At 41.7% G+C, this 26,872-nt stretch overlaps 1 protein-coding gene across 3 annotated transcripts in view; it reads left to right on the top strand.

The window, feature by feature from the left end:
• Window positions 1-7,279: 7,279 nt before the first annotated feature.
• The window catches only part of TACC2 (transforming acidic coiled-coil containing protein 2), a 181,944-nt gene continuing 162,351 nt past the window's right edge, over window positions 7,280-26,872 (top strand). Inside the window, exons 1-3 of one of the 3 annotated variants that reach the window (XM_037903765.2) lie at window positions 7,280-7,377; window positions 9,419-9,490; window positions 11,597-11,679. In XM_037903765.2, coding sequence (XP_037759693.2) covers window positions 11,647-11,679 — 33 coding nt within the window. In that variant the 5' untranslated portion in view covers window positions 7,280-7,377; window positions 9,419-9,490; window positions 11,597-11,646. Of the gene's footprint in view, window positions 7,378-9,418; window positions 9,491-11,596; window positions 11,680-26,872 lie in introns of those variants that run through there. The other 2 variants (XM_043551361.1, XM_043551362.1) reach the window with 2 other exon arrangements.

Here is a 26,872-nt window from a genome sequence, read left to right as displayed (position 1 = left end):
TTTAGTGATCTGGTGAGCCAAATAGCAGCAGCTTATCCTTCCCCTTCTGCCAGCAGATAACTGAGACCATCTTTGGCTGTCTGTGGATTTTGTCCCACTTTCCCTATTGCTGTAGTTTGGGGGAGAAAATGCCCCTTCAGTATGGCCCAGAAGTCAGCAACCGTGCCCATCAACTCAGATCTTTGCTTCCCAGCACTCATGAGTGCTCTCTCCCAACCCCACCCTCACAAAGTCAGAGCAATGTCCTTCCAGCCTCTGCCTCAGCTAGGTTTAGGAATTCAGTTCCTTCATTTCCTACCCAGTGTTGTGTGTCTAAAATATGGTGACACCCACCGTAACAGGCACTTTGACTGTGTATCTAATTATGTAATCATAGTTGTCTAATGATATAACTGGGTGTGAGGTATTTTCTTAAATTAATATGGAATGGACACAAGCAATCATGAAACCTGGATACTCTGCCCCCTTCATGGTGCCACACAATCAGGTGGAAAACCCTAGAGGCTTCCAGACCAACTTTCATCCTATATTGCCATGGGACTATTTGGTATTACTAAAGGCTGAAATGGGGCACAGTTTTTTCAACCTGGGAAATATTATTCCAGGTCTAGAATTCACTATTAATTAGCATAGCCATCTTTCATCAGAGAACAGGACAATGTTCTGAGTACATAGATGCTTTTTACTCACTCAAAAGCAATATCTTGGGTGATTTTTAAAAAGATTAAGAAATTTTGAAGTAGAAAGGCTAGTGGATTGGAATAAGACTCAGGAGAGCAGTGTTCTAATCCTAACTCTGCCACTCATGTGACCTGGGTCAAGTCACCATACCTCTCTCTGTCTCTGTTTCCTTTCCTACTCTTGGTCTGTCATGTCTGTTTAGAGATTGTAAGCTCTTTGGGGGAAAGGACAATTTGTGCAATGCCTGTAAGCGTCACTTTAATTAAGAATCAAGTGGCTGCTAAATTGTATTCTGTACTTCCCATAAATGCTGTTTGCTATTTTCTAAAACCACTTACGAAGGTGATATGTGGAATCAAGCATTTGTTTGTTTATCTTATGGTTGTGTATTAAACATGTCACTATAGTATCTAGCTACTTCATAACAATAAGACCATGAGTAAAATTTTTAAGAGGCCGATGACTTGGGAGCTTAAGTCCCATTGGAAGTCACTTGAGTACTTTTGAAAATTTTACCCCATGTCAAAATCTAATAATATAATCCATTTGGTTCTCCAGTTTAATCAGTGATCTCAGTAAATCACGATAGCATATTCACAGCCCACGCTTTGAAATCAGAACAGATAGGAGCAGAATCATAATCAGAGGGTTCCTTAGTCTTAGCAAGCACTCTGGAAATTCAGTGAACAAGCTGGAAACAAACTTAAGTTATGGAGTCACAATATTCAGGAAAAAAAAGAACTTCACAGCACACAAGGCAAATGTAAAAACATATATACACAGACTTACATGCATCAGCGAAATGTCATTAATAGATTTTAACATCAAATAGAACCATTATGATTATGTAGTCGTACTTCTTGCATAAAACATGCCAAAGAACCTCACCCAGTAGTTTCTGCATATAACTTCTATTTGAGCTATAGCATATCCTTAAGAAAGGTATTCAGTCTTGATTTAAAGACTTCAGGTGATGGAGAATCTAGCACAAAGCTGTTCCAATGGCTAATTACTATTATTATTTTAAAATGCATACCTTATTACTAGTTGCAATTTGTCCAGCTTCAGCTTCCAACCATTGGATTTCATTCTGCCTTTTTCTGATAGATTAAAACCTACCAGAAATCTCTTCCCCATGTAAGTATTTGTAGATTGTGATCAAATCACCTCTTAATTCATAACCTCCTCTTGGATCGACTGAACAGATCGAGCTTCTTAAATCTGTTGCTATAAAGCAATTTTTTCAGACCTAAAATCATTTTTGCAGCTCTTTCCTGAATTTTCCATTTTTTTCAACACCCATTTTAAATTATGGCCAGCAGCACTGGATACTGTATCCATCAGGAGTCTCACTAATGCCATATACAGGGGTAATACCATCTTTCTGCTCCTCCTTCTTCTACTTTTACATCCAAGAATTTCATTAGCCCTCTTAGCTACAGCACAGCACTTGAAGTTTATGTTCACTTGTGTTACAGTTTAGGGCAACTGCACCTGTGTTTCCTTTTAGCGGATCAGCAAGGGCTCTCACTCTGTGCTCTCTAGCCATTGCCTTTCTTGGAGCACCTTGAGGAGACCTGTGTGTCTCTCCCTTCTGACCATGGTATCTCCAGGCTGAACAGTTCCCTGCTTGCCCTGTATTATTCCAGAAAAAGACAGACTGCTTAAGCAGGGCTGCTTGCTTTCTCTTCAGAGATTAATAATACTGTAACTGCACACAGTTAAGTAACTAGCTACTAGCTAAAGTTCTTCTAAGCAAGCATATTTTATTCTTAAGGTAAAAGCACTACAGAGAAAACATAGTAAAAACAATAAAAGAACCTACACACATGCTAATAAGCTTCCCAGAGATTGCCCCCTCCAACATGGACTCAGGCAGGAGAAGTCCTTCAAAACTACACCTAGGGATTTCCCTCTGGTTTCAAGTTCATCACACTCTTTGGTAAGAACAAGAACCCTCATGAAAAGTTTAGTCCTTCCTGTATACAGCTTTGAGGTCTTTGAATTGGAGTTTTTAGGAGTAGGTGATCAGTAGACAATTGGTTTCTCTCCCAATGGCATAGCTTCAAAAGGATTGATTGGAAATGCATCATTTGCATTCTCCTCTCCCCTGTATTTCCTAGGAAATCCACTTCACATGTATTGTCCCAAAAACTCCTTTGAAGATCCTAACGTCTTCCACAGATTGTATTAATCATGACCTTCCTCTTGAAGAAGTTCTATACAATCCCACAATAGCACATAAATATTTGCATTTTCAATACGATGGACTCCCAAAATACTTAAACTTAATTCAAGAAGGTTTAACTATATTCCATAATGTCTACCCAGGATACTGCAGGATATTGTTATCTGTCACATCTTTGTTATCTATCATGACCTCTCCACCCCCTCGTCTTTTTTGGTATCACTGCATTCCCAGATACAGTCTCCTTAGTGAGACGAACATTATATACCGCCTCACAAATTCTTATCATCTCAAACTTTACCAGCAATGAGTTATCAGTGATCTGGATGAAAACATAAAGATACTGAATAGCTTTGGCCCAAGAACAGGTCCTTGTGGGACTCTGCTAGAAACACCCCCATTGAAGGCACCCCCCATTGAAGGCACAATTTACAATTACTTGTGTTTTATTGGTTAACCAGTTTATAATCCATTTAATCTTGGCTATATTGATTTTTGTATAGTCCTCATTTATTTTTTTAATCAGAATGTCACACAGGACTAAGTCTTGCAGAAGTATGGGCATATTATGACAATATAATTATCAACAAAAACAGCAACCTTCTCAAAAAACAATGCCAAGTTTGACCAGACCTATTTTCCATAAAACAGCATTGATTGGCATTAATTATTCTACTGTCTTTTAATTCTCTGTAAAATGCATTGCATATCTGTCTTTCCATGATTTTGCCCAGGATAGATTTGATTCAGCCTATAACTTTCCAGATCATCCTGTTTACCTTTATTGCCACAAAATTAGCTTTCCAACCCCCCCAGTCCTCAGGAACTTTCCCAGTATTCCAAGGTTTGTTAAAATCAACAGTAATGATTCAGAGTGCTCCTCGGCCAACCTTTTTTTTAATATCCGCGTGTGCAAATTATCAGGTCTTGCGGATTTAAATTGCGTAACTTTAATAGTTGCTGTTCAACGTCCTTCCTAGTTACTGAGGGAAGATGATATGATTGATTCATGTCAATAGAGTAAGTGTCTAAGGAAATCTGAAGGAGAATAATAGCTGAATTATTACTGTAAGATACTGTAGTGTATAAAATCAACATTGCTAGATGTAGTACTTGTACCATTAAAGTACAACGTTGTAATTTTTTAATAAGGTATGCTCTCCCCAACCTGGCGTGACCACGTAATTGGTTTTCTGTTGCTGCAGTCAAAGCCAGACTGTGGGTCCCCTAAAGTTGATGAAAATAGGGCCCTAGATCTGGAGGACCTTGAAATGTAAGGAGAATCTTAGGTTTCTTCATTTAAAAAAAAATTAATAATGATAATATCTTTAGTCCTGTAGTAGCAAAATGGTAAAAGTAAGTTTTGAAGTAGAATGAATCAGACAAATGTGGGATGTATCCCAAAATTATCCTCTCACAAACACTACCCCAGATCCTCTGTCCCTGTGCATAGTGGTGCAACCATGGTGGACAAATACTGGTTGCAGTCCATTTAGGGAAGGGGCAGCAAAAAATGGTTTCACAGGCTTCCCCCCTTAAAAGCCAACTCTGGTTGTGGCTGCTAAGCAACAGTATAATTCTGCAGTTTTCACAGTGGCTCCAGCTGCCAAAGTTGCTAAGCAACATCAAGTGGAATCAATGTGTGCACTTATGGAATAATCCAATAATATCCATTATAGGAAGAGTGTTTTATGGGATTTCTCCTAGATCTTAGCCTGGCTTTTGCTAGTTGTTGTATGACAGGAAATTAGGGCTGGAAACAACTTTAGGGTGATGCTCGTTATAGGCCTTCAAGATATTATTATGATTCAGAAAGCAAACAGACTGGTTCTGCAGTGGGTATGTTAAGATTATACAATGCCGAAGTTATATCTCTTCTGAACACACCCCTCTGCTGTGTCGTCCCTCGGAGTGTAGCAGATGCATAACTTTATGCTCAGTATTTCCATAGAGTTCTGCAATTTAATCCATTTATTTCACAGTACCAGGCAGTGTGACATTAAGGAAAAAATGTATCCCATCTTCCTTTGACAGTATTTGGATTCTAAGTAAAATGACCCTGAGCTAACTCTTTTACCATATAGATTTTAGCCAAAGAATATTCTGCTCCTCTAAAAGTCACAATACATGAGTAGCTTATGGACCTTTAAGTCTACAAAGGACTTATATGCTAGGACCAAATTCAGGTCACCTCTTACAAATATGTAGAATCAGCTAAATGATATATAGCTCATTGGCAGCTTCCCCAAAATTATGTTGTTTACCCTCTTGATGTCCTCAAATACATTGAGAGCTGTTCTGGAGTAGGTCCAAGGGTTGGGGGTGTGGTTGATGTGTCTTAGCGCATAGCCACCTGATCCCATATGCCACTCCATCCACCTTTCCGATTACTGATGCTTCTGGCAGTAGTAAATGGCTGCATAGGAGCTGTGCAAATATTTCCAGTTTGGCCAGACAAAGGAATGCTGCTTTGCACATGTTCTGATAGCAAATATAAAGAGTGCCTGAATCATGAACAACTACAAAAGGTTGATTTCCCCTCTCTTCCCACCCCCAGTTTGTGCTGAACAAGTTATATTCTGCAAGGAGCCTTCCTCAATTTCAGATAGTTGGCTTTACCCACATTGATATGATAGGTGGAATAGTGCCATGTACTGGCTTGGTGTGCGCGCGTGTGTATGAGTGAATGATGCTGCCTTTTCGTGATGGGCAAAGAGAGAGGATATGGTACCTGCCTACTACTAGTGCTAGCTAGTAGTATTTTCCTAAGCTCCAGTAAGAGGCCTTTGGTTTTACAGGTGAAGAGAAAGAGCTCACACATACGTTTTAGATAATTTTATTGTCTGCCAACAGTGAACATTATGATGGCCCAACTAAAAATAAATAAATAAAGGGGGTATTGTCAGGTACAGTGAAGACCCAAATTTCATAAAATAAGCTTGATTAAATAAAACATAGATAAAATAAGCTTTTACAGAACCTAAACCAGGAGGTGGAGCCCAGGGGATAGGTGTTTTAAAGCCACTTTTGTTCCCTCCAGTTTGTAGGCTACTGTGAAGACCCAGACCAGCATTTTGTTGTTCTCATTTATGGCAGCCCATCCTGAACTCCCTGTGAGCTGTGGCGCAGAATCCCCATGGCGCTATGTGCTACAGAACCACCACTAACTCCACCCTGGGCATGCCAGGGTTTGCAAAAGAGAGTAGGGAAATAGTCACTTATACCTGCACCAGGGAATTCTCCTCTGGTCAGTAGCCATGCACCAGCGTATAATGGTTAGAGTTGGGGACAGAATCGCTTCCAGTGTATTGTTAACAAAAATGGTACAGAAGCAATGGAATTCACTTAGGCCTTGATCCTGCAAATACTTTGTTCAGTCAGACTGCTCATATGCATAAAGTTATTAAATTGCATATTTGAAGAACCAGGGTCATTTGCAAAATCCTCTGAGATGAATTCAGTTGTGAGTAACTGTAGGAAAAGAAAAGGAGGACTTGTGGCACCTTCGAGACTAACAAATTTATTTGAGCATAAGCTTTTGTGAGCTACAGCTCATTTTTGACAGCTGCCCAATGAAAGTCCTTCCACTTTTGCTTCTTTAGATAGCATGCATACAACAGTGCAAAAATTAGTACAGTAGTGCAATCCCTCAAAATGCAATAAAGGACAGTTTTTCATGTCATGTGGTACCAGCAAGAGCCACTTGCAGTTCTAACAAATGAGAAATTCATTGGCTGTTGCTGTCAGCTGCCTTTGTGAGCTCCCTTGTTGGGTGCACTTCCTGGAACTGACAGCAAGCAGTAATAATAGCAATTGGCTCACACCATAAACCGGTCCTTCTTGCACAATCCCATTTCAAAGAGTTTTTGTTATCGGCCTCCACCTTTCAAGATGATTCATTGGGAAATTACTCCAACATACAGCCTGTGCGAGAATATTTACCTTTGGCAGTAAACACTTCCGGGAGTTTCTGACAGCAGGGTCAGAAAATGAAAGACAAACTTAAAAAATACAAATAAGCAAAAACAGTGAAAATAATATTTTTTTCTATTAAAATAAACCACCACCTGGTTAATATTGATACAGTTTCACCTTGAGTAAATCTTCAGTGTAAGTAGAAGTGCTAATGCGTTAGATGGACAAGTACTATACATTGTGATGAAGAGACAAACATTTTCTGAAATGGTATTTGTATAATACAGTAGCATTTTTTTTAAATGAAATTGCAAATCCATAATCTCTCACTTGAACAGTACAGAGAGAGACAGAAAGAGAGAGAAACTGGTTCTCTTCTGTGCCTGGGGTGGAGGCAGAGTTGTTTGTTCAACTGGTTATGTGTAAATTAAGTGGGTGTGTTGCTGAAATAAGCCTACATTTCATGTGATTCTGAGTGGAAGAGGAGGTGGAAAAAGAGGTGGAGGTTTGTGAGGTGCAGTTGAAAAGAATGGTTTAAAGACAACAGTCTGAAGTGTCAGTAGTTCCAGAGCAACCATACTTAATCCTGGAATGTAAGTGCAAAATAAAGTATTCTCTTTATTTAAGGAGGCAAATGATTTTATTGTACACCAGAAAAGGGCTTGAAGGATTTACCAGGCCAGCTTTGTACTAGCAGTTACATTTTGAAATGTGAAGTGTTAAATTACATTTAATTTATTTAAAATTATTTATTTAAAGTTGTTCCATGGTATTTAGGAACATAGGAAGGATACACTATATTTTAACTGAACTAATATTTAATTTATAGACTGAGATTTGTTTCATTAGCAAGCTTTTAATATTCACTTGAAATAAAATAAATATGAAAATGTTAAGCAAGAACACTCAGTTTAAGGCCAGAGTTGTGACTTGCATTGAGGAAGTGTTTTAGAACCGTATATGGACTCACATATATGTAAAATAAACCCACTGGAATTACATTTTAATTGGCAAAAATGTCTTAACTCAGCAATGTACACTTCACTTATTAATGTGGAGACTTTACTTTTACTCCTAATTTCTGGCAGATTTATTTTAACTCCTGGATAAGGGATGAGATCTGAGCTGAGGAGCCCAGACAGCTTTATATTGCAAGGAAAGAAAAAAAAATTAAATATTTTATTGGGGATTAGTGATTAGAGTTTTTAGTACTTATATGTCTGCTGCATTTTCATGTATCTTAATGGCTGTAAATTCTAATAAGGTCTGTAAGCAACTCTGTATTATTTTGGTTGTAATCGTACCTTACAGTTTTAGTCTCCCTTAGTAGTTGCTGTGCTTAACAGTACTGAAGTGGTGTAACAAGCCTTGCAGGATATTCTGAAACGGAGTGAATTTCACCTGAAAGAAATTTTAAACAACACTAACATGACACAAGCGGACCAAAGCAAGGGAAGAATTGAGCCCCAAACTCTGTTCTTGATGATGATTCACAATGCTGAAGGGGTGTGGGGGGAGAGGACATGAAAGTTAAGGCCAATGGGCTAAATTCTGGTCTCAGGTGTGCACTTCTTCCACAGATGCTATTGCTGTGCACATCCATCAGAGGGCAGAATTGGGAGCTTTGACTTTGAACTTCCTGGCTTTTTCATTTAGTATCACAATCTCAACATTATCTGAGTACAAGGCCAGCTGTTTTCCTGCCACAGAACAAACTGTGGGAACAGAAAAAGTTTTTGGTCAGCAGCGTGGAAACGTCAACAAAGTCTTCCCTTGGGAAAGGAATTAAATTCGCTAGTGTCTTGGAGTAGTTGTTTAAGCAGTTTGTTAAGACACTTTTCAGAGTAGCAGCCGTGTTAGTCTGTATTCGCAAAAAGAAAAGGAGTACTTGTGGCACCTTAGAGACCTAACAAATTTATCTGAGCATAAGCTTTCGTGAGCTACAGCTCACTTCATCGGATGCATCATCCGATGAAGTGAGCTGTAGCTCACGAAAGCTTATGCTCAAATAAATTTGTTAGTCACTAAGGTGCCACAAGTACTCCTTTTCTTTTTGTTAAGACACTGTTACATGTATGTATTTCAAAATATATTATAATATTTACCTGTTAGCCTAGGATGGCTCAATAGGACCTTGTTTCAGAGACTCATCCTGTGAGATTGGAGAGGCAAGGTGGGTGAGGTAATATATTCTATTGGACCAACTTCTGTTGGTGAGATGGACAAGCTTTCAAGTTTACACAGAGCTCTTCTTCAGATCTGGGAAATGAACTCAGAGTGTCACAGCTAAATACAAGGTGGAACAGATTGTTTAACATAAATTGTTAACACATATTTCAAGGGACCATTCAAGGTGAAGTGGCCCATTAACACCTCTCTAGTCATTGATGGGGAAGGGGTAGATTAGTGAGTTATAGATCGTTGTAATAAACCATAAATCCAGTGTGTCTATGCTGTTCGTGATTTTTAGTATCTAGCAAAGTTATGAATTTAAGATCCAGGCTCGTCTTTTGAAGGCGTTGTGCAGGTTTCCTTTGAGAATAAGGACAGAGAGGTCAGATATAGAGTGATTGCTTTGTGAAAAGGGTTCATCCACAGGTGTTTTTTGGTCATGTTGTGGGATTTCCATTTCAGATGCAGGGCCGTTCTTAGGCATACGCGGCTGCGTAGGGCACCTGAAAATTTGGGGCACCACCAGCGCAGCAGGTAAGAGCGGGTCAGCTCCTGCACACCTAGCGCATGCTGCAGTCTCCTTAGGCAGGGGCCATATTAACAGAGCCGAATGTGCCAGCGCAGCACATTCTGTGTGAGGGAGAGGGTACAGGGGTCTCTGTGGGGAACTGTGATTCTCCGCCGCCGTGAGGTGGGCCGGGCAGCTCGGTATCCTTTGCTGCCTCGTCCCACCCCCCCAGGCTGCAAGCCCGAGGTGCCGCAGTGTCTGCTCCGTACGAAGCTCGGTGTGTGTCAGTAATGCGGGGCAGTGGGTTCTTCTGGGGGTCTGCGGGTGGGGGTGGTCGCTGTGCCCCAAGTCAGGCATAGGGGCACCAGTTTAATAAAACTTGGTAGGGCCCCATAAATCCAAAGGACTGTCCTGTTCAGATGGCAAAATGATGAGACTGAACATCCTCAACTGTTGTTGATTTTAATGGGAGTCGAGAGCATTCACCATTCTATGTTGAGCCACTTTATTTCTTGGGAGAACCCATCCTGAAATTTGGTATGATCTTTGAGCCAGATCCTGCTCCCTTTGAAACCAATGGGAGTTTTGACAGTAACTTCAACAGGAAAAAGCTAGGGCTCCTATTAAGGATATGTCTGCACAGCAAAGAAAAACCCATGGCTGGCTGACTGAGGCTCGCAGGGCCAAGGCGGTGGGGTTGTTTCATTGCTGTGTAGACTTCAGGACTCAGGCTGGAGCCTAAGATCTGGGCCCATCACACCTCACAGGGTCCTAAAGCTCGGACTCCAGCTTGAGCCCAGAAGTCTACACAGCAATTAAACAGCCCTAAAGCCTGAGCTCCATGAGTCCGAGCTTGTAGAGGCCAGCTACGGGTTTTCTTTGCTGAGTAGACATACCCTAAGGGCTTAATCCTGCACCCGTAGGAGCAGGTTCAGGCACTGTACATAAGCACAGCACCAAATAATGTAAAAAAACCCCTCCAATTTAAAAAAAGTTACCATTCTATTCTATCATGGAAATAAAATACCTTACAAGCTTATGGCGTTTTATGGACTGCTAGAGCCCAATTCTTTTCTTACACCAACATAGTGTGATCAGCTTTAGTTAGCTACTCTTGCTTTATTCCAGAACATGAGAGCAGATTTAGGCCAACAGTCTGGAATTTCATCATAAGGCAAAAAGTAAAGAGAGTATTTGTAATATTTTGGTGGAGGATTCCTTGGGGAATACACCTGCATTTTACACTACTGGAAATGAAGTCTGAACTACTGTGCAGGCTATGTTTTGAGTATCTTGAGTCAGTCATAACAGTGAGTTGATAAATTAGGAAAATGAGCTGGTAGTAACCCCCTAAGTAGAGAACAACTCCATCCTTTTTTTTTTTTTTTTTAATCTCCTTATGTAGATTGGATGAACAAAGGCCCAGTTCTGCACTTTTTACACAAGGAAATAATCCATTGGGCTTAAATTCTGGAAGTCAGGAGTAATTCCATTAAAATCAATGAAGTTACACTGGTGCAAAATGGTTGGAAATGAAGATCATGCCCTGTTTGTGTGAAACTGGTATGAAATCAGAGTCAGGCCCACTGCCTGTAAGTGGAGTTCTGTCTAAGTGAGGGCAGCAGGATAAGATTTCATTTAATGTTAAGGATGTAAAAACCAAATGCTTTTATCTAAAACTCAATGGAAAAATAGTACTTCTAATGTAGTAAGTTGACAGACTTAACATTACAATTCCAGACTCCGTATGAATTCAGGATAGTATAAGAATTTAAAAAATTATTTGAATACAGTTAAAACCAAAAAGTTTCAAATGAGCTGTCCATCAGAACTAACTTTGGCAAAGAAAATCCCTAACCACTCAGATGATATACACAGTGCTTGTGGTAACTGAGAAACATAGCAACAAAGTTGTATTTAGAGGAGAGTCTGCCAGCTTCAGCAAAAACAATGTTGGAGAAGAGATCAGGGAGGAGCATCGTAGAAGGAACCCTTAGAAAGCTATTTTCCCTTGATGCGTTGGAGCTGAAGAACATTATGAGCCTTAACGTTAGGAGAAAAAAGGATGGGGAGACAAAGCTTCAAATATCTTGGTTATACAATGAAGGTTTACAGTTTTTCGTTTCTTCTAGTTATCTGGCTTAACCTAATTATTGTGTGATACTGGATCTCTTGCATCACAATGGGGAATGAAAACAGCCGCACAGAAAATCAGGTGGGTGTGATAAAACTTTCCTTCCCCCTTGTTCTTACTGCCTATCTTAGAGCAAGTCTTTTCAGAGAACTGCTCATTTTCCTGATGTGTTAAATTCTTCTCTGTAATACCCATGCAAGACCAAGGAGTTTAATGAATGCAACTGCGGGCAAAATCTGGGCCTTAAAGAGTAAACTGTTATATTAGTTTCCTCCTCTTTCAAGATAACTGTCTAGTTTACATGTATTGATCCAGGCATTTATACCTTGCTCAGCACAAGAGTCCTCTAGTATTTAATTTTGGTGGAAGGTGATCTTGGATTATTTGTCTGATAAATGTACAGATGTGTTTATCCTTCAAACATTTTATTTTTTAAATCACTGCAGTGAAAAGTACCTGTAATCGTTCCCTTTGCTAAATATATGGCTAGCTAGAGCCAATGTAACTCTAAGGGCTGCTAATAGTGACTTGCAGATGCTTCAACACCTCTCAGGATTTGGCCCATTGGTTACATGTGAGAAAAAGTTGTGATTGGCCCCTTGTCCTAGGAGCTAGAGATCACCGGAACACAGCAGCTGTCTGGCCATGCCACGTTTCTTCCTTACGCTGGGGCTGGGAGTGGGATCTCATAGAGTTGATTTTGCTGACTCTATACGTCTACACAGCAGTAAAAGGCTGGCAGCTGGTCTGGGTCAGCTGATTCGGGCTCGCAGGACTCAGGCTGAAGGGCTATAAAACTACACTGTAGACTTCAGGCTTGGGCTGGAGCCTGGGCTCTGAGACCCTGCAAGCAGGGAGGGTCCCAGAGTCTGGCTCTAGGCCTACACTGCAATTTTATATCCCTGCAGCCCCAGCCCCACAAGCCTTTAGCTGACCCAGGCCAGCCGCAGCTGTGCCACAGGTCTTTTATTGCCATATATCTCTATCCTTGGGGTATCACCCGCTGACTGGCTAAGTGAGCTTTCCACCTGCCATGTGCAGCTGGAGTGGTACTGAGAAGGCAGGACAAATGCCAGATCTGGCCCAAACCATTTGCAACATTGTGACTTAAAAAAAAAAAAAAAAAAGGACACAAGCCCAAATTATTTTCAGGGTCTCTTGCTAACAGAAAATGCAGTATTAGGCAGATAACATTACAAATAATTAGAATTAAAAGAATCACTGAAATCTGCAAAGCATCCATTGAAAAGATTTGTTATGTTTTGCTTATCAAGTGATCCAAACTCACGTTTTAGTTAATAAATGTTTAACTATATTTGTTTTTAGTCAGAAGTTGTTGGCACAAATAAAGTCATCCTAATACCACCCAATGAAGGAACACAGCAGGTATTAGACAATGAAAATGATTTGCATGGTTTGTGTTTCAACATTTTAACATAAGTCTTGGCTGTTTGTTTGACATGCATGACCTTTTGGCTTTTCTCTTCTTGACACTGACTGCAAATTTAGTAAGCAGTCATGTATATGTTTTCAGGAGGTTGTCAAAAAAAAAAAATCAAAATCTAGTTACTTTTAAACATGTGTTTAGTTGTTCAGTAACATTCTATGCTATTAGAGAAATGTCCAATGCTAGTATGTTATTGCATGCCAGCTTTCCTTCCTGTTTTTTATGAATTAAGATGGAGAAATGAATTTTGTTGATGGAGCCAATACCAATTCACATGTGGTGTTGATACATTTATCAGGTAGCAACATCCCAAAATTCCAGCACTGAGATGTGTCATGAACAAAATGTACAAGCACGGAATCAAAGATGGGAGACTGTGTGCTAAATTTAGCACTAACTTAAAAGTTAGAAGGTCTGTTTATTAATTCTGAGCACGCAAGAATATGCTAGGAGCTTCACAGAAAAGGAGTAAAAGACACAGTCCTGCTCCAGAGAGTATACCATCTACATTCAAAAATCACACAACAAGTGATGGTAATAAAGGGACACAGTGAAGCAGAAAGTTCTAGGTTTAGAACTGAACTTGGCACTTTTAAGGTTCAAGTTGGCTCTGGCAGTGAATGAGTTCTCAGTTGCTGTGTGATTTTTAACAACCCGGCTCCCTTCCCCCCCACCCCACCCCCGGTCATCCTAGAAACAGGGAAAAAATTACTTTCAGAAAATTATTCTTGGTGGTGGCATAACACATTTGGCTTCCACTGAGTTAGAAATACAGGGATTTTAAAGTCACATTTCCTTTGAAAAGCAACAGTTCAAATTAAGGGGAAATTGTGTTGTTACATTCAAGGAGAGTTAGTGACAACAAAAGTTTTGGCCCAGATTGTGCAATTAAGGCCTAGTCCTTATTAGTGTTATGTTCACAACATACACACAGAGAAGTTAGATTAAAAACAAAATACTCTTGCTGGAAGGTTGCAGCGTAACACCACTTTATGCCTTAAAATTCAGAACAACAATCCACAAGGGAGGGAGGGGGGAGAGAGAGAGAGAGAGAGCATGCAGGCCACTCAATAAAACAGAGGCTGACCTTTTGGCTGGCTGTAGACAGAGGGTATGTCTACACTGCAATTAAATACCTGTGGCTGGCCCATGCCAGCTGACTTGGGCTTGGGGGTTTGGGCTAAAACAGCCCCTTAGCCCAAGCCCCGCAAGTTCAAGTCAGCTGACACATGCCGGCCGCAGGGGTTTTAATTGCTGTGTAGACATACCCTGACTGCTGTAGGTCCAGCTGGCACCCTTCCCTATAGAGTCCTCTAGCCTGCAAGTGCAACACATGCCTTTTCGATGTGGCACTAGAGTTAGATGAGTCTGCTACAGCCATGCTAAGAGAGACACGTCTTTTAGCTCATGCTGTAGATGCTCATGTCTTAAGCTCCAGAGATCCCAGGTTTGATCCCACCAGGATCTGTCAGTGTTACACAAGCAGGATCGGGAAACCCTTCACCCTTAAAGTGATAGCTTGGGATTTTAACACAGTTTTTAATACACTTCAAGTAGCTGCTATGCAGAGTCATCTTTTCCTAGGGGGAAAACTGTGGAAGGCACAATGACTTCTGGCACTCCAGGAGAGCCCAGTCACTGTGCTTCCCGTTAGGTATTTAAAAACACAGCAACTGTCACTAGGGTTGCCAGCTTTCTAATTGCACAAAACCAAACACCCTTGCCCTGCCCCCTTCTCTGCCCTTTCCCTGAGGCCCCAGCCCTGCCCCTTCTCCAAAGCCCTGCCCCTTCTCCAAAGCCCTGCCCCCCACTCATTCCATATCTGTCCCTCCATCACTCGCTCTCCCCCAACCTCACTCACTTTCACCAGGCTGGGGCAGGGGGTTGGGATGAGGGAGGGGGGCGAGAGCTCTAGCTGAGGGTGCAGGCTCTGGGGTGGGTTTGGGTGTAGGAGGGGGCTCTGGGCTGGGGCCGAGGGGTTTTGAGTGGGTCAGGGGATTGGGGTGCGGGAGAGTGTTGGGGTGCATGCTCCGGGAGGGAGTATGGGTGCGTAAGGGGGTTCCGACCTGGAGCAGGGGGTTGTACTGTGAGGTCTGGGAAGGAGTTAGGGTGCGGGAGGGGGGTTCCGACCTAGGGCAGGGGGTTTGGGGTGCAGGCTCCAGCTGGGCGGCACTTACCTCAGGGGACTCCCGGTCAGTGGCATAGGGGGGCTAAGGCCGGCTACCTGCCTGCCCTGGCTCCGCGCGGTTCCTGGAAGCGGCCAGCATGGCCGTCCGCTACATGGTGGGGCCAGGCACCTCTGCGTGCTCCCCATGGCCACAGGCACCGTGCCCGCAGCTCCCATTGGCCGTGGTTCCCAGACAATGGGAGCTTTGGAAGTGGTGTTTGGGGTGGGGACAGCGCGCGGAGCTTCCCTGATCACACCTGAGCCTAGAGGCCACAGGGACATGCTGACCACTTCCGGAGCCAGGACAGGTTCCCCCTGCCTTAGCCAAAAGGGCCTGGTCAGCAGTTTCCGGTCGAAAACCAGACGCCTGGCAATCCTATATGAAGCCCGAGTTGCTGTTTTCTGTTGTCATACTTAACACGAGGTCCAAGAAGCCCAGAATTTCCAGGGGGTGACAGACAGCTGTCCAACAACCCAGTGATGTCGATCACATGGGCAGGTGAAAACCCCAGAGCAGTTCCCAGAAATCTGAGAGCCATTCCGTAGCTGTAACGCATTTGTCCCCAAGTGCACTTTTTTAAAGCATCTGCCGCACACATTCATGCAGGTCAGGGCTGAAGCACGCTGTTAGGTTGTTGTGAAGAAGCTTACGTTGCCGCAGCCTGCGCTGCACCTGTTCTGGGGATAAATAGTTCAGCCTCCTCAGTTGTGCAGAAAGGTCATAACCACCCACAGTGCAAGGAGTGCAACCTTTGGGTTCAGACTGCTATTGCTTTTTCTGAAAGGGGAAAAGAAACGTGGTGTGTGAGAGAGGGAGATTAAGACAGTGGCTGAGTATGGAAGCACAGCATTTTTACATTTTTTTTTTTTTTTTACATGCGCAGTTAGAGATTTCTAACTTATGACTCAGAAGGAGGAAAATAACACGCTACTGTAGGGTCATAAGATAAAAAGTCTCGGAGCAGAATTATTTTAAAATTGCTTTTGTTTTCTTTTCACAATTGCCTAAACTTTGTCCTGTTAGTGTCGATTATAAAATGGCATGGAAAAACCTCCATGATAATTGGCACACTTATCAGGGAGACTAAAGCCTGAAGGGTTGTGAAAGCTGAATTACTTTACCCACAGAAGTAGTCCCTCCAAGGTTTCTTTTAAGACACATTGATATAAAGCATGAGTAGTTGTTGTTGTTATTATTATTATTATTATTTTTATTTATTATTTTTATTATTGTATTTGCTTTACCATAGTGCCTATGAGGCCTAGTGAAGGACCAAGGCCATTGTACTTGGGCCACTGACAGAACAAAAAGATCCCTGCCCCAGAAAGCTGCCACTGCCTTTGCAATGTTGGTAGAGAAGTCCTTATGTTGGAGCTCTGTCAAGCAGCAACTTCTGTGTTTGCTAGAGGCTTATCTACATGGTGCCTTAGTGCACACCAGTGAGGGGTTGTTTTCTAGTGGGCACTAACTGGCTGTGTCGACCCTGTTGAGGTGCCCTAAAAGTTTCCCAATGTGCTTCTCCTTGCTCCAGAAGTTGTGACCTGGAGGCACTGACCACTTGCAGCAGCACACTCCGCCCCCCCCTCACCCCGCAATCCTAATCTCAGACTGGTGCAGAGGGGACACCTGGGTGTGTGTGTTGGAGAATGAGCCACCCTGCACTCACCCCAGATGTGGGGTGGGCCTGGCTCCCTACTCCGGGTGTTGCAAATTGGCACATGTGGTTGCAGAGCTGCTCCGGTTTGGCCTGGTTGCAGGGTTGCAGTGCTCTGAGTAGGGAGCTGGACCCTCTCCGATGGGACAGGAGCCCCACTGCTGGGTGAGTTCCTGGGTCTTCCCCTCCATGCTGGGCTAGGATTAAGGTTATGGTGCTGTGGCGAAGGGTGCTGCTGCAGGAGGAGTTCACCCATCAACCCGGGACGGGAGGCTGCACCTGCCACTGCTCCATTTGTTATTGCAATATCATACAGCACAATAAAATCTCGTCTGAGGCACTGACAACACCAAAGACCTCAGTACTGAAAATATCATTTACCTGGCAGAGGAGATTGCAGTAAAGTATAGTGACCTTGCCAACAAGGATGGGATGAAAATGCAAATGATGGACCTGACCTTGCAAGGAACTCTGCTCAAACAATTCTCTGCAACCGTTTTTACAAAGTGATTTTTAGGGCTGTCAAGCGATTAAAAAAAAATTAATCGCTGTTAATTGCGCTGTTAATAATAGAATACTATTTATATCAATATTTGTGGATGTTTTCCACATTTTCATATATATTGATTTCAATTACAACACAGAATACAAAGTGTACAGTGTTCACTTTATACTTATTTATTATAAATATTTGCACTGTAAAAATAACATAAATAGTATTTTTCAATTTACCTAATACAAGAACTGTAGTGCAATCTCTTTATCATGAAAGTTGAACTTACAAATGTAGAATTATGTAAAAAAACAACAACCCTGCATTGAAAAATAAAACAACGTAAAACTTTAGACCCTACAAGTCCACTCAGTCTGACTTTTTGTTCAGCCAATCGCTCAGACAAACAAGGTTGTTTACATTTGCAGGAGATAATGCTGCCTGCTGCTTGTTTACAATGTCACCTGAAAGTGAGAACAGGTGTTCACCTAGCACTGTTGTTGCTGGCGCTGCAAGATATTTACGGGCCAGATGCTTCAGCCACCATTCCAGAGGACGTGTCCATGCTGCTGATGGGTTCTGCTCAATAAGGATCCAAAGCAGAGTGGACCAACGCATGTTCATTTTCATCATCTGAGTCAAATGCCACCAGCAAAAGGTTGATTTTCTTTTTTGATGGTTCGGGTCCTGTAGTTTCCGCATTGGAGTGTTGCTCATTTAAGATTTCTGAAAGCATGCTCCACATCCTGCCCTGACCAGATTTTGGAAGGCACTTCAAATTCTTAAATCTTAAGTTGAGTACTGTAGTCATCTTTAGAAATCTCATGTTGGTACATTCTTTGCTTTTTTGTCAAATGCGCAGTGAAAGTGTTCTTAAAAAGACATTCTGGGTCATCATCCAAGACTGTTATCACAAGAAATATATGGCAGAATGCAGATAAAACACAGAGCAGGACACATACAATTCTCCCCCAAGGAGTTCAGTCACAAATTTAATTAACACATTTTTTTTTAAATGAGCGTCATCAGCATGGAAACATGTCCTCTGGAATGGTGGCCAAAGCATGAAGGGGCATACGAATGTTTAGCATATCTGGCACGTAAATACCTTGCAATGTCGGCTGCAGAAGTGCCATGCGAACATCTGCTCTCACTTTCAGGTGACATTGTAAATAAGAAGTGGGCAGTATTATCTCCTGTAAATATAAACAAATTTGTTTGTCTTAGTGATTGGCTGAACAAAAAGTAGGACAGAGTGGACTTGTAGGCCCTAAAGTTTTTTACATTGTTTTGTTTTTGAGTGCAGTTATTTAACAAAAAAAATCTAATTTGTAAGTTGCGCTTTCACGATAGAGATTGCGCTATGGTACTTGTATGAGGTGAATTAAATATTATTTCTTTTGTTTATCATTTTTACATTGCAAATATTTGTAATACAAATAATATAAAGTGAGTACTGTACTTTGTATTCTGTGTTGTAACTGAAATAAATATATTTAAAAATGTAGAAAAACATCCAAAATATTTCATAAATTTCAGTTGGTATTCTATTGTTTAACAGTGCGATTAATCACAATTTTTTTAATCACAGTTAATGTTTTGAGTTAATCATGTGAACTATGGTTAATCGACAGCCCTAGTGATTTCCCATCCACAGGACTGACACAACTATGTTATCAGAAACCTTTTTCAAGAATCCCTCTTGTAAACTCTTTTTTTCTGACCATTTTTATAGTGTAGATGGAACATTAATACACACACACAGAGGCACTCCTGTCTAATAGTTGTTAGGGTATTAGATTAGTGTTTCAGGCAAGTGGCAGTATCCCACTTTGTGTATTGGATGCACTATGAATAGCAGCCTATTCTTTTCACAAGGGCTAGGCTGCAGTTTTAAGAAATTAATTTAATTCGTAAGTATAACAAGAATACTGACGAATGCTCTACTATTCAGAGTTTTAGATGAACAAATTTTCCACTACCCTTTTCTGCAATCAGTTCAGGGCAGTAAAATGAGCAGTGTCCTGGCGGCAAAGTGTTACAGATGGACCATTTTTTTAGAGGATCATGTACACATTTTTTTTCACTTGATAATAGCCTGCTAAGTCACACATGTGCAAACCATTTGGCTGAAAAGATGTGTGGCCTGCTGTCTTTAACAGTTAACATGTGTTACCCTCCCTATTTGGTCAGCTTGGCAGTTGTTTCTGAAATCTGATTCCTGACACCATGGGGATGACCTTTGGTCCACTTCCCAGCATTCACCTGCAGTCAGATTGTTCACCATAAGCTTCTTACGGAGGAAGTTGTTGACTTGGAGTGAATGAACTGATGATTCAAACAGACAAACTTTTAAACTAATCTAAGAAATAATTTGTAGCTCATGTTAGAAAAGAGCAATGGAAGATGTGGAGAAAATAAAAGGTAAGATCTAGTTTATTGATTAAGACTTTCAAAGCTTTGTTCCATCTCTTTTTTTTTTCCCCCTTCCCAATAAACACTATTAGAAGCTATGAGAAATGGAAACTGAGTGTAACTCTTCAAAGATTACTTTCAACTAGAGTCAGAACGATGGCATGTTCCAACAACTGCCATAAAAGGATGTGTGTTTAATGTAGGAATGTACCATAGGGGAAGATTTAAAAGGAAGCAACTTCCTTCATTCAAAGAAGAAAAAAAATAGCATCCACCCATTCCTTGTGTTTAAGTACAAATTTCTACTTTTAAAACAATCATTTTAGTGGTGCCTTATCAAGAGCTTACTGATCTGTTGGGGAAACTGTCAGACCTCTTGGAATTTTGTAATACAATACCATGGCAGCAGCTAATGCTGTTGCTAGGGCTTTAAATCAGACTGGGAGATTCAATGAGTGTTCAGGGAACCGTACTGTGAATAGAATCCAATGCTGTATTAAAGCAACTTTCTGATTCAATAATGTTTGCCATAGTATAAGGGTGGATTTTACTGGATAATTTAAATCTCTTGGATTCTAAAATCATTTAATAATAGACTATTCTTGTAAATCATTGATCTCTTTAGCCCCTGGTCAAACAGACTGCACCAGAAGAAAACAATTATTGGGATACTGAAAGCTGATCTTTGTACATTTGCCTTGTGCTTTCATAAGGGATCTGTCCCTTTGGAAGGATTAAATACAGTCCCTATTATATTTCCTTTTCCAGAAGAAATAATTTTACTCCCTTAAGTATAACACAGGCTTAAAGAAAAATGCAGTATTGAGATATTTGCTGTTTCTTCTGATATTTGTATATCTTCAATGTCAGTCACTCTTAACTGTGACTTTTTTCTGATTTAAAAAATTGTCTCATCAATGATCATTGAATAAAAATTAAAAAAAATGTCATGCTCCACTGACTGGTTAAATTGCAGTGGAAATTGCAGTGTCAAATCACTTCAGAGATTTCAGGAGGTCAACCAAGTAGTAATCTTTAATTTCATATGCATGCTTTCTTTTAATGTCAGCTCTCTAACTGTACGTTTTGTGTAATGAACGCTATTCATGGTGAAAAAAGAATTGTGGTGGAATCCGATCCTGTAACTTTCTACCTTAACAAGAATGTATTGTGGGGAAAATCTAGTACAGCAATTTGTTTGCATATCTTTGTGATTTGAATTCTGAACAAATTGACAAAACAGTTGAATTTTGTTTCTCTGCCACTCGGCATAGACTCACAAGTGCATACCCTTTTATGAGGGAAAAGTAGCAGTGAACTAGAAATCTGCTAACACAAACCTACTTTAAAATGCAGTTCTTGATCACTTAAAAGGTAATGTTCCCCTTTTGGTTTAAAGACCTACACCTTGATTGTTGTGGGTTTTTTTAAGATCCTGATATTGGGCCGTGTTAGCTATTGAATATTAGATATTGAAAATTTAGTTGCCTGGCTATGTGTTCCTGCCTAACTAGATGAGAAGTGTTTTTTATTTTCCTGTCATTGATGACGGTCCAGACACCTGCCAGTGTGGGAATGTGAGGGCAAGAATGAGATTTGCCTTCAAACTGCTGAGTACCACTGAGCCAATATATACATCTCTGTGCAAGTTATGCTATTTTAGAACAGCTATATTCAGAAAATATATAACATGGCCAAGTTCTACCCTCAGCCAATCAGAGTTGTACAGGAAAAGCTGAAGGCTGATTATGGGCCATAATCTCTTAAATACTAAATCACTGACAATAGAAAGATATTTAGAAAAAATATTAGAGCCAGCATTCTAAACTGAATTGGATTAGTCACAGAAGATTTTCTCATACTTATTTACAGTGGAGAAAAAAACTTCTAAATGATTTATAACTTTCAATTTGTGCCTATAGCTAGCCTATGGAACCATATTCTCATTACTGTTGTTCTTGTCCTCTCACCAGGTCAATGGGGGCTGCGGGAAGGGCGTCCAGCACATTCCTTGGCCCGCGCCGCAGCCCCCATTGGCCTGGAACGGTGAACCGTGGCCAGTGGGAGCTGCGATCGGCCGAACCTGCAGATGCTGCAGGTAAACAAACCGTCCCGACCCGCAAGCGGATTTCCCTGATGGGCCACATGCCAAAGGTTGCTGATCCCTGGAATAGTAGATGTCACACATAAAACAACACAAAACCCTGCCAAAATCATTCTGGTCCCAAAGTATTCTGGGAAGCAACAGATTTTCTAGAAAAACTGGATGTACATGACAGTGCAATATGACACGATACAGGGTCTGGAAGAATCCGGTTGTGATGCTGCAAATGTGTAACATGGACATCAGCATTGTTTTTGATCAGGAATATTTACTACCAGTATTATGTGTTTTGGTGACGATACTTTGGTAATTTTGCTATCTGACATGCTGATGAGCAAGAATTTTTTTCAATACCATAATCAGGTCCACCCTATTTATTAACTTCAGGTTAATCATGCTACTTTCAGGATTCATTGGCTTTGGCTGTAAATTTAGAGAACATAAGTTGCCTCTATAGGAAACAGGTTTGATAAATGGCTTTGTACGTAGGAGACATCCCCCATTACCCTTTGGCATTGAAAGTGGGATGACTTCAGGTCAGTAGGACACAGAGGATTTGTAATTTGAAAGAGACCTATGAGTTAAAGAGCTGATCTTGTGAAAGAGATTAATTAGGAATGAGGAGTAGATACCAGGACCATAGTGGGTTAATGCCTAAATTCGTCACTGCATTCCTCTCAACATGCCTGAGCCTGAAAGTGAGACATCCTCACAGAAAATGTGGTGCTGAAAGCTACCGGTGGTTCATGTGCATAGACTGTTGTTGTTCATGATTTGTAAGTTGAGCCAAAAGGCTCAATCAGAATAAGGACCCCATTGTGCGAGGTGCTGTACAAGCCCAGAGGGAGACATGGTCCCTGTCCCAAAGCGCTAGTACAATCTAATAACTTTTTAAGTAACCTCAGTTTCCTGATTGAGCATTCTCATATCTCCAATTTAACCCAAACAGTCATTGTGAGCAACTGTTTCTCCACATGCAGTACCCACAACCATGAAATATCAATAGCCTCAGTCCTCTTTCCCATCCTCATCAACATTTATATGAAGGCATTGGGAGATCTGGGGAGACCACGCAGGTTTTAGTGCCAGCAGACAACAGCCACTTCTATCTACATTATACACAGAGAGCACGAGTCTCCCCCTTTCTTGGCTGAAGTCAGCACCTTGATTAAAGCAATTGACTAAAACTGATCCCAGGAAACATTAAGTTGTTAGAAGAAGAGGAAAGTGTTATGCTATACAAAGCACACAGGATCTTTTATAAGAGAGAAGGCAAATACGCCATATTTATTGAAAATACAACAGTTAGCATATGCTTTTCAGTCACACACACACATACACATCATGCACACAGTCCTGCCAGTTGATGTTTTTATAGTTACCAGTCTGGAGTCTGGATCAATCTAGTGGCCAGCCAGATTGGTCACAGAGGGGAGCCGGGCTTTGTCGGTTGAGATCCAATGCTTCTGGAGTCAGCGGCGTATTAACACCTAGGCCAACAAAATTGCAGGGGCAGCAAATTTATAATAGCAGCCAGAGGCTCCTTCTCCCAGCGCCGGTTTGTGGTCTCCGCCCCCACTCCACCCCTTCCCCACCCCCTTTCTCACCCCCTCTTTCCCCCTATTGGTCCCCTTCCCCAAATCCCCGCCCTGGCCCCGCCTCTTCTCCTGAGCGCGCCACATTCCCCTCTCTTCCCCCCCATCCTTCATGAACCTGTTTTGCGCACAAACACTGGCAGGGAGCGGGGAGAAGCAGGACCTGGTGGCGCACTCAGGGGAGGAGGCGGAGCAGAGGTGAGCCTGGGCGGGGTGCTGCTGGGGCGGGTGGCAATTATTTCAGGGTCTAGGGGCGGCAAAATCATTAATCCGCCACTGCCTGGAGTAGTGGCAAGATGAACCCAAAATCCCATGGCAAAGCACCCTGTTCTTATAGTTCTTTTTCTCTGTTGAAGTCTGGATTTTGCTGTGTCATTTTGTGACAGGTTATTCCTTAATTGGTGTATCTTTTGATGTAAACATTCCAAAACACCTCGGAGAGGGTCATCTTGTACTTAATCACTTGTCTTTAGGGGTGCCAGCCTTTACCTCAGGGTCATCAATTTGACTTCCCTCAGTCATGGATGCGCGTTGATGGTACTCTGGCGTAGATAAATCTCCTTAGGCGTCTTCGCCCCTCCTTTCTTGACCATCTGGTTAACAGTGGCCTTCACACCTTATCTTTTCCTGATGCATGCATTCCTCATTCACACAGTCTCTCACAGAGAAGACAGAAATTAAACTTCACTAAATCTTGTGGTCAAAAACAGTTTACGTTGTGGCTCAGGCCTTCAACATTCCTTTAATCTAATTAACACAGACACAATACAAGATCCCATCTTTTACTTACTAAACCTTAAACCAAAGAAATGACTAGAGGGCAGTTTATAATGCATATAGGAAACAAGATCCCAGTCTCAGACGGTCATTCCTTTCTGTTATTCATAAAGGGTGGCTGGCAGAATTAATTCAAAGTTTACATCAATTTTTATAGTACAATTATAAAATCCTGTCCCTACAAAAGTACTTGGAAGAACAAGCTTCCTCTGTAACATCCCCAAACTGTTGAAAGCATCTGCACAGCGGTTGTTAGATTGGTCTCTTCCCTTGGGGTTCTTTTATGTTTCTCTCTGCTACTAGAGGCTCAAATAGTTGTGGCAGCAAAAAAAAAAACCCACATCCATCTGTGAGTGGCCAGAAGATTACGCTCCATCCTATTGGACAGAGAGCTGCCTACTATGATACTCGTATTTGTGACCAGGTTTTGATTATTGCAACTCGTCATATGGAGAAGTAAAGCCACAGATGCTGAGAAAAGCTACAGCTAGTACAAAACACAGCAGTTTATTTGCTTAGCAGCGCAGCTTGCTGTGAGCATATCACCCTAGTACTCCACTCTCTGCACTGCTTTCCCATTTAATTAAGTCCAGTTCAAGGACTGACTTTAGAATAATGGTGCAAAGATCTCCAAGAGATTAGCCCTAGCTCCCTGAGAGCTCCTTTCCTGCCATGACCATAACTGTTGTTCAAGGTTACGTTCCACTGGAACTACGAAACTGTCAACCAGCAGAGGAAAGGTTCACGAATGTGGGAGACAGAACATTCAGGTGAGCAGGACTTAGGCTGTACAACTTGCTCCTGTAAGAGTGAGATGAAGACGGAGGTCACGGTTTCCAGAATTAAATGCAAAACACATTTCTTCAATATTCCTTTCTTTCAGTGAATTCTTCATACACACACACATGTATACGCACCTCTCTTGATAGAGATTTTCTTTTTAAATCTTGGGAACTATTCAGATACTGTAGTGATAGGAGCCGTATACAAACCCAAACAGATGAAAAGCCCACAAGCTGGATGTCCATACACACAATAAACAACCCTAGAGCCGTCAGCCTATCCCAACTGAGCGTCTCTGGCTCTCCACTCTGACCATGAAAACTTTGTGTTGGTGTGACAGCGCAGTGTTAATGTGAAAAGTCTGTGTTGGCATGACAGCACAGCATGTTAACATGGAAAGAAATGTGGTTTCATATGCAAAGTCTTTCTACAATTAAAACGTATCAACTTCATTTGTCAATGAAGAAAATACAAATACAAAAACCCAGAACTAGAATCAGTCTTATATACCCATGAGGCTCCACGCAGATGCAGAGGTTCGTATTAGTGGTTGCTGATTCAGGATTGGGCCCTTTGGCTGCACCACCCCAGGGGGCGCATCAAGAAGCATTTTGCCTTGGGGAGGCAGTTCCTCCCAGAGCATCTTGGCACTTAAAAGATGCATACCTACCTGTGTACCACTTTTGGGGATTCAACTTACTTCTCCTCCGTCTATCTTATGCAACCAGCCAGATCTACTGACCCCATAGTGAGTAGCAGGTCCAGAAAAATGGCCCCATGTCCTCTCTGCTCATCAACTTTGGTGGCCTTTGCATAGATGGTGCAAGGTGTAGGAAGGCTTTTTGCACCCTCCCTTCACTGAGTAAGGTCCAGGCAGAATTCGACTCTGAACGGATAACATGTTGTAGTGCCATCTAGAATTGCACCCAATTTGACAATATTTGTGGAGGTTCTTGTAAATAAATGTGTGTAGATGTTGCTATGACCTTGCAACTTGGGCCGAAGTTTGGGCTCTGAAGCCTTCCCCCCAACCACCCCACCATGCCCCAGGCTTGAGAGCTTCAGTCCCAGCCTGAGCTGCAATGTCTACATAGGTATTTTTAGCACGTTAGCCCAAGCCCCACTACCACAAGTCCGTCAACCCCAGCTGGGAGGCTTGCTCCTAGAAGCACTGTAGACATACCCTTAAAGCTTCAGTTGGGTGGGTGGGACGTTGGCAGCCTTCATGCAGAAAATAATACTTAGGACAGCTTCTCTTGTGAGTTGAAATACAGGTTTGTGAGCCAGGAAGCTAATATGTTGAAATTTCTGAAACCTTTTCCATTTGTAGGAATGTGAGTGGGGAGACTAATGTGAGTGGGGAGGCTCAGGCTTATGGAAAGCTACTGTAAATAAAAATTCATGCTATATTGATGTGATCTCTTGTGCTGCCAACAAGACTGCATGCTTGGCCTGCCGAGTCCTGAGTAGAGCCTGCTCGTGCTCTCGGCCAGGTTCTCCTCTGACGTCCATTTACAGCTGTGAAAAGTGGATATAACATGTTACCAAGTCAGAATGACATTTCATACCCACTTTGTGTGGGTGTGAATGATTGCACAAGGTACACGGCAGTGGAGAATCAGGCCTTCCTTTTTTTTGTTTTGTTTGTTAACTTCAATTAACCAATGCCAAACCTTGGATCTGAACGCTCTTGTAATATGGGGGAGAATTTGAAATCTGGCTCTGAATATCTTGCTTTGGGTCCTAGGCTGATTAATGCTGATTTATTTTTATATTATTTTGCAAATTGTTTGTCACCTTTATGAATAAATAAGTTATAGCTTGTTTCCATCCTTCTT

This window comes from Chelonia mydas, chromosome 7, assembly GCF_015237465.2.
Source record: "Chelonia mydas isolate rCheMyd1 chromosome 7, rCheMyd1.pri.v2, whole genome shotgun sequence".
NCBI classification, from domain to species: domain Eukaryota; kingdom Metazoa; phylum Chordata; order Testudines; family Cheloniidae; genus Chelonia; species Chelonia mydas.
This window is presented reverse-complemented; position numbering and strand designations above follow the sequence as displayed.